This window comes from Coptis chinensis, chromosome 1 (assembly GCF_015680905.1).
Source record: "Coptis chinensis isolate HL-2020 chromosome 1, ASM1568090v1, whole genome shotgun sequence".
In the NCBI taxonomy this organism is placed as follows: Eukaryota; Viridiplantae; Streptophyta; class Magnoliopsida; order Ranunculales; family Ranunculaceae; genus Coptis; species Coptis chinensis.
The window spans coordinates 43,171,320-43,179,743 of record NC_141456.1 but is presented as its reverse complement, the minus strand read 5'-3'; the positions used below and the strand labels follow the sequence as shown (position 1 = coordinate 43,179,743).

The following is an 8,424-nucleotide window of genomic DNA, read 5'->3' as shown; positions in this document are numbered from 1 at the left end:
GCTTTAGCATATGTCAATGGAGCTTCTGCAAGCATCAGACCCGCTTCTTAGTTGGCATCCTCAGAGTTCACTGAGGTTGGACATGGTGACACAAATGGTCAAGCAGAGCGGCACCAGCAAAGAGTTACTCCTCTTAATCAACTCCCAAATAGTAGAGAAATAAACATGTATGAAGGGTTAGTTGTTGGAAATGAGGATGTCGATGACGATCTCTCAAAGAGTGAATCTGAGTTGTTTGGGGATACGTATATAGGGGCTCCAACGCTTGCATTGTCTAAGAGCACATCAAAGTATGCAGTGCCTTATGAGAATCAATGGACTACTGTGAAGCCAAAAAAAAGCAAAAGGATCCAAGAGCGTTCTTCAAGAGAAATAGAGCCTACACTTGCAATGATGAAGAAGGTTAAGTCGTTAACCAAGAACAAAAAGATGAGATATCTTGAGGACTATACAAAAGAGTTTTGGGATGACACTTTGGGACTCACTTATGTGTGTTGTGCTTGCGAATGTTTCTTTTGTAACTATGGGAAAGCGCAGACTCATCTTAGGAAAGATCACCCTAAGATTGTAAAGAAAATCATGACTAGGAAGTAGGATTCCTAACTCTACTTTCTTAGGGTTCGATTGTAGCATGTCTAGTGATCTCAAGTATGTTAGGCTTATAGTCTGTCGATTTGCGTCTTTGTGTACCTCCTTTTAATGATCCAACTCTTAGGGCGGCTTTGTGAATTTGTGATCTCCATATTCCACATTCGATCTGGGTGTTATGAACTTACGTTAGTTATGAACTGGTAAGAGATCAGCCTTGAGAAACTTGTGTTTGTTTTCCTCAAGGGCGGGATCCTCAACAAGACAACAGTAAATGGGTAAACAAACTAATAACAACAGCATTTTGTATTACGAAATTTGAAGAACATATTGACATTAGAGCCTTCATTTTCCTTGAACAATAATATAAAAAAACCTTTGTATAGCAACGGCTTGAACATGCTTTCTCTTAAATATAGCAGCTTATATAGTGTCTTGCACCGCTAATATAGTGTCATATATAAGCTGCCAAACAAGTTAATAAGCGTAAATTAAAAAGTTGTTCAAAATAGTATATAAGTTGTTCAAGACATAGTACAAAATATCACGATATATCGCGATATTTGTCGATATCTATTCAGATTTCAAAGAAAGATTTATAAATATCACGATATGTTCAGAGATATATATGACTGTAAATATCGGTGATATTTCAATGATATTTGGGGATATTTTGTGATATTTTGTGTATGTAACAATTTTATTTAATATTTAATATTATATTTCAAATAAATATAAATAATGTATTATGATATATTAAGAAATATCTACAATATCTACGATATTTGTTGATATTTTGGATATATCCATGATATTTGCATGTGAAACAATGTCAAATATCCCCAAAAAGAAGGATATATCCACGATACATATCGAGAAATTGAGTATTGATAAATACCCATATCCTGATATTTTGTACTATGGTTCAAGACACTATATAACTTGAAAAAAAAAGTTCTAACCCAAGCTATGAGTTTCTGAATCTGTGCCAGCAACTCCAGCAATCCTTGTAGGTGAAATGAGGCTGCCCATATGAACAACAGCTTCCAATTGGTTTGAAAGAGACAGAATTCCATGAATTTCTTCTAAATCATAGTAACCTTGATATTCACTGCTTTGGATTAAGATAGTTCCGTTCTCCATTACTCTTAACATTTTCAATGACACGCTCCGCAATGGCCCTAGAGTTTCCTTCCTAATACTGTATTGTCTTGTCCAAGATTCCACATCCCCATATTCTTTCATAACCCATATGACAAATTGGCATCGAGTAAATCATTTACCTGGATGAGACAACCTCGCTCCTAGTATCCCCACAGCTACATCATTCGATAACTCCACATCATCTACACTAAAAAAAAGCTCTTTAATGGCTACAAAATTTTCAGTTGCAATATCTACGGCTCCAATGTACCCGGCGAATGGATCATGGTCATCAACATGGTCATCAACAGGATGTATGTCCCAGTGTAGCGCTCCGTTTAGGAGAACCTGAGAACAGTTGCTTCTATAGTAAAGAGTAGCAGGAACATCATTAATTCTTCTCCACTTCCCAGGCCCAAGACTATATATGTGGACTGCAGTTTTCATTACTTTCCAGCCGTGGACCTTATCGGGGAAAACCCAAGTATAAACAACCTTGTACGTGTTGCATCATAGGCAAATCCAGCGGGTTCAAAACAGAGAGTATTGAGTAACGTTCTTTTACGCGAAAAAAGACGAAAAGGGACTTCTGGGAGCTCCAAGATATCCATTGTAATGGGATTACAAATATAGAAAACTTTACAATGGGGTTCCCACAGACACATCAAACCATTGGAAGAACCGAGTATTTCATATTCTTTAGGGGGTAGGTCAAGGCCAGTATCAAGGGCCTTTAAAGAGCTTCCAGGATTTTGATGGTCTGCCAAGTAGAACTTGCTATACAGTTCATGAGTATGGCAGAGGACAAGAAAATTGAGATCTTCATGATTAATTCTAGAATGGTGCAACGTCAATACAATCATACCAGTATTTGCACCAATCTTTACACACAAACCTGCATTGAGAGAGGGATTGGATTGGTAATCTAGAGAAGATATCAAACAAGATACCTTCTGGGAGGAGAATCATACGCCTTTTCGTTGCCATGCTACCTCAAAATAAAATTTAAGAAAGATGCAATGGACAAATTTGAGGTGGCGGTGTATGATTTTCAGTTTTTATTTTTCTATTTCGGTAACATATTACGATTTGTAGTGCTCAGTAACTTCCTAATTTGATTTATTGGTACAGGACATGTGAGCCCTTTTGTATCATTAATTGGCAACACTCAAGAAATTCCAATCCAAAGAATTTGGAATTAGGAAAGAGGTAGTGTACAATTTCTTTGTACTCAAAAGCGTCCAAGGATGGCCAAAAAATAAAAAACCGACAAGAAATTAGGTTCTGTTGGCGAGGATGATCTCAATGGTCATGGAGATCTTCAGAACAAAGAACCAGATCCTTCAAAACTTCAAAGCACACAAGGTGTGTGTGTTGTTGTGTACAACAAACTCTCTCGTCTGTCGCCTCTCTGCGCTGGTAATTGTCACTTTCAGTTCTTAGAAACCTCCACTGTGAAAAAGAAAAAAAAAAAATCAATAGAAATAGGACGCGTTCCCATGGGCAACATCACAGTTAATCATTACTTGAGCTTGAAGCTTAACATAAAGCGTCTTATCCCATGATGTAACTGTGCAGGGAAATAATGTCCTACCCGAACTAAATCAATTATCACCATTTTTCTTTTAAATATAGAATAACTTTATTATATCCCCACTGAGATCAAACTTACGAACTTGCCAACTTGTAACTCGTAGACCAAACTAAGATTCTAAAAAGCTTGATTCAGCTTCATTTTTTTTCTACTAAGCATTTGTAGGCAAGGCAGCACATTACAGCAATGCAGAGAACAGATGCACTTCAAGAGAATAACATTAATAAGTGAATGACAATCCCCACCAAGTAGGTCGATCGATAAAACCTTGCCATACAATAAGAGTACCAGAAACAAATCATTAATGATGCCACCAAATAATACCTTACTAATAATTAGGGACACAAACTGTTGTGCAGGTTTTGATGTTAAATACTTGGACACATACAACACAACCCATTTTCCAAATGAGCAAGAACACCAGTGAACATCAAGACAAAGGCTAGGTCCTTCATCAGTCAAACATGCTAAAGTATCTCTTCCACTAGGACACTTTTAGAAGAAAACCCAAACATTAAGGTATTGTAATAATGTGGAATGACAGTTAGATGTTAACTTAAACCAAGGCAATACTACTTTCACCACCAGGGGGCTTACGTACACCGCCAAGGTAGTCCCTGTTTGCTGCCTTCCCGTCAGCAAATATGTCGCTGCCACTAATTTCCCTCAGCTTTGCTACGCTAAGTGGCTTCTCAGCTGATCCTGGAGGAGCATCTCCCTTAAATATGTCATTGCCTGTCAGCTCCTGAAACTTCTGGTTGTGTATTTTCTTAGCTGTCTTGACTGGACTCTCCTCACTGAACACGATGTTACTCTGGCCACCAGAAGGCTTTGAAAAGAAAGAAAAAGTTAGACTTGCATTTTTGTAACACAAAGTCGAGCTGAAAGTATGCAAAATGAAATACGGAGTGGGACAGTCTAAAGCATAGCCAACTAAATAATCTTAATATCAATCATGTCTTCAAATATTTTTTTTGTGAGTTTCCTTTCAATTGTGAACAACTATATGCCTGGGCAATCCAAATCTGAAATGCACGGTTATCAAAATGATCGTGATGTTGAGGTTGAGTAACATATTTGTGAAATTATTTCAAAACTCATAAATAATCAACTCACATTAGAGACTTTGACTGACGTGCGTACATTTCTTGGTGCAGGTTCACCCATGTCTATGCTTCCTTTCAGCTCCAGATTGCGTGCAGCCAATGGCCTAGGAGGAATCTCAGGAGGCGGACCAAAGATGTCCTGCCCACTAAGCTCCTTGTACTTTGCATCTGACAGTTGTTTCTTCATTTTTGCATCCTCGCTTTCTAGCGTGCCACTGAGCTCTCTCTGCTTTGCTACCTCAGGCAGAGAGGTTGGCTTCTTAGGAGATACTTTCTCTTCTGTACTGAATGAGATTTGGCTGATTCCATTAAGTGCTTGCTGAGAATCCAATTGAAAACATGTTTCAGCCAAAATCACATACAGCTGAGATTATTCTATGCCTTAGTATATAGCACATCTAATCAGGACTACGATCATAACAATGAAATTTTAATGTCCTATAACCTCGTAATTATGTACAATCAGCAAAGAAAGATAGGTACCTGGTAAACACGTAAACCTGTTTTATTAGAACCCTGATTGAAATTGCCAGTTTCTGAAGTGCCATTCTCGCCTTCGCCTGTGAAGATACCACTACCAGTCATCTCCTTCATCTTATGCCCTGAACAAGGTTTCCTGGAGGTCGTACAAAAATTGATAAAGCCTCCAAATATTAAGATAAAAGTTTAATCACCGACAGTGTAGACACAAGAAAAGCATCAGAGTCGGACTTCATTTTCAAATGAGCTCACACAATACCATCCAATTGTATTTGTAAGTAAAAACTCAAGCCTCCCATTCATTTTTCACTAGTCCCCTTGCTAAACAGGATATAGTAAGATATTACTGAGAAGACAATAAAACATATCATGCCTAAAAAATTAATGAATGCCTGATGCACTGCTAAAAAAATACATATGCATTCCTCCTTATAGAGAATATCATCCGAGATACTAAGAAGAGATTCTAGACAGATAAAATCACTCTAGTTAAGTCCAAAGCAGGCAGCACTAAAATATTCATAAAATCAAAGGCATAGCATATACATGTAGCCATAATATAAACTTTTTCACAAAATATACTATTTTTCGAGAACTAGTAAGCAATCTATGCCAAAATTTTCACACATAATCCTGAGTAAATCGATTTTCAGCCGGCATTTGTGATGATGGTTTGAGAAATATTGGTTTATCGACCACTGTAATTTTGACTAAATAAATTGTACTATGCCTGTAAAGAATTATTGATAAAGGCATTTCTCAATAAAGATACCAATCAAGTAAAATTTCACAATTAAGGCACTTTTATGCCATATTCCCAAACCCGACCTTTTAAACATGTATACTATATACTAGCCTATCGATAAAAAAACCATGCTAAATCACCTCCTTGCCAGCCATACTTAGGCCTTCTAGCCCAACCTTTTAACTTCATCTTCACAAGCAGAAAAAACCAATCTGATCCCCATACAATTCTCATTTTAGTATAAAAGCATCGTTAGCCTCTCACATGACTTAACACTTCTAAGATCATTCAATCGGTACTCAGTCACTAAAATACTCTGACTCCTCCATGCATTTAAAATTAACTATCAAATTTCCTTTCACACACTCATTCCAAACAAGTGAATCCTCCACGAGTAGAAAAATTGACAGTGGGAGGACATTTTGCGAAGCCTTTGATCTTCATGAGATTTTTAAAAAATAATAAAGATTTAAGTCTTTTAGAGAGAGAATATGCCCACTAATTAATGCATTAAGCTTTACCAACTAAACCAATTTCCTTATTGCCTAATATGAAAGAAATACACCACCTTGAAAGTTACTACTGCGTCTAAATATCCGACACAAACCTCACAAGTCACAACAAGAGAATCAAATCCATACACATTCACGCCTAATGTCTCCCCCGATCTAACCATCTAAAATAGAAATTCATATTTTCCCACATTTATCTATAAACTCACACACTTCAATTCTAACAAGCACCAAATTGAAATCCAGAGAAGAAAAACAGTACAAATTCAGAAGCAGATCAACATTTCAAACAACAATTTTCACAGATCTGAAACCACATTCCACCAAATCAAGCAATGCAATATAAATAAAAGTAAACAAAATTATTTCTTTACACAATAAACAAACTGACAGTAATTCAAAAACTCACCTCTTAAAACTTTCTGCTTCTTCCTCAGTCAACTGACCACCAAACAAAACTTTACTAATCTTATCAGATGGCTGCAAATAACCAAAACCAAAAACCAACCATCAAAAACTGTATAAAAAAACAACAACATTTCATTCTTAAAAAAACCAAATATATTACCTGATGAGAACGAATGGTAGAACAACGTGAATTAGAATTAGAATTAGCAGAGTTAAGTGCAGAAGAGGAATCAAGAGATGGGTTTTCAGACCAAGTCAATAGATCTGCTGTGTTTGTATGTATTTTTCGAACTGGTGTTACTCTCTCCATTTTATTTTTTTAATTTTAATAAATAAAAAAAGAGTTGAAATGAAGAGTGAGTGAGAGGTTTTATAGTGGTTTTTTAGTTTCTCTATAAAGGATACTGAGAAACCTTGAAATGACGTTCAAGTCCTCTTCTTTCTTATTTGTCACTATCAAATCCTACAGAGTCTTGTTTTTTTCCCTTTCCTTTTTTTTCTACGAGAAAGAGATAATAAACGTTGTTGTACATGCGTAAACTTAAATTTGAATTTTTCTTTTCGTTTTTTTGAATTTAAACGGCTGGATTTAAAAGTCTATGGTAGGCCCATAATTGATTTAAAGGTCAATGTTTATTAGAGTTATTTCAGTGATACATAATCAGTTTTTTTGTAGAAATAGAGTACGTCAAGAAACAATGTTTCATAGATTCAGAAACAGATCAACATCAAATTGAAAAAATTTCTTGTCCAAAGATAGAAGTGTAGTTAGGTGAAGAATAATGCTCACGCTCAGTCTGTCTCTAGTTACCATCATAGCCAAATTGGGCCAAACAATAAAGCCGAGCTCATGAGAGTGGGCAATCAAAATACTTTTGATTCAATTTCATCTTACTTGGCATTTCATATAGTTTTTTCAGATTCCTCTAAGAGTTAAATTTCATTAGAGTGCAAATATGAAATTAGCAATGTAAATGGATATTCAATGGGTAATGATTATGCAAAATTTGAACGTGCTAAATTCGAAATTGGTGAATACAGTGATGTAGGATCATATTGGCAGTGGCCAGTGGGTGCGAGACCCATAAAAAAGAGTGGTAGATGTGATGATGTCCCACGAGCAAAGATTTAAAACTGTTTGCGTTTGCTTTTTACCAACCAAATGCTTAACTTGTAACATACACCAGCTTATTTTCAGGGGATTCTTAATTAAGTTAAAAATCGATGGTGTTTTTTTCCTAATGCCTAGGTTTAGGGGAATCCTATGTTTATAGCCACCTAAATCAATACTTTTAAGATGCACTTAACACTCCAATCAGAAGAGTAATTATCTCACCATCACTCATTATCCAGTGATAATGATGTTTAATGTCCCACACGGCTACACAGAAGATTTTTTTATAGCAACACGCTATGTCTCACAAAAGCAAGAAAGCGATGAATGGAATCAATGCTATTTACCCTTGTGTCAAGGGCATATGCAACTTGCTTACAAGATCAACATTGCTAAGATTGTTTAAAAACAATAATCTAGATGAACCTGACGTGAATCGAACACGCAACCTTCTGATCTGGAGTCAGACGCGCTACCATTGCGCCACAGATCCTCTATTGCTGTAATTGTTCAATGGTATTCTCTGTTCCAGTGATGAAGATATATTGCTGGCAATAATACATTGAAAATTAATCAACATGTGAAAGCAATAGGTCGTACGTGCAAAGTTAACTTAATTTTCAAAAAAGAAAAGAAAAACATATATATATATATACCTTATTATTAAATGACAAAAGTTGCATACAATTTACCGATATATAGGGAGGTAGAAAACCTTGTCTCTACCAAAGGGT

General features: G+C 36.1%; 2 protein-coding genes and 1 non-coding gene across 4 annotated transcripts; all 3 read right to left on the bottom strand.

The window, feature by feature from the left end:
• Positions 1 to 1,545: 1,545 nt before the first annotated feature.
• On the bottom strand, positions 1,546 to 2,178 carry LOC147524161 (uncharacterized). Its single transcript, XM_086573746.1, has 2 exons — positions 1,872 to 2,178; positions 1,546 to 1,826 (listed from the first exon to the last, which is right to left on the bottom strand). Exons 1-2 carry the CDS (start codon positions 2,176 to 2,178, stop codon positions 1,546 to 1,548), a joined length of 588 nt encoding a protein of 195 aa, XP_086429872.1.
• A 1,448-nt stretch (positions 2,179 to 3,626) lies between these two features.
• Positions 3,627 to 7,090, bottom strand: LOC147524160 (hematological/neurological-like protein). 2 transcript variants are annotated; one of them, XM_086602166.1, is made up of 5 exons: positions 6,737 to 7,090; positions 6,578 to 6,648; positions 4,915 to 5,047; positions 4,442 to 4,750; positions 3,627 to 4,154 (listed from the first exon to the last, which is right to left on the bottom strand). In XM_086602166.1, exons 1-5 carry the CDS (start codon positions 6,884 to 6,886, stop codon positions 3,882 to 3,884), a joined length of 936 nt encoding a protein of 311 aa, XP_086458292.1. In that variant the 5' UTR covers positions 6,887 to 7,090; the 3' UTR covers positions 3,627 to 3,881. The 2 variants fall into 2 exon arrangements, with proteins under 2 accessions (XP_086458292.1, XP_086458302.1); XM_086602176.1 differs by having other exon boundaries at positions 4,469 to 4,750; positions 6,737 to 6,938.
• Positions 7,091 to 8,111: 1,021 nt separating this feature from the next.
• On the bottom strand, positions 8,112 to 8,183 carry TRNAW-CCA (transfer RNA tryptophan (anticodon CCA)). Its single transcript has one exon. It is a non-coding gene; the product is annotated as a tRNA-Trp (tRNA).
• Positions 8,184 to 8,424: the final 241 nt, after the last annotated feature.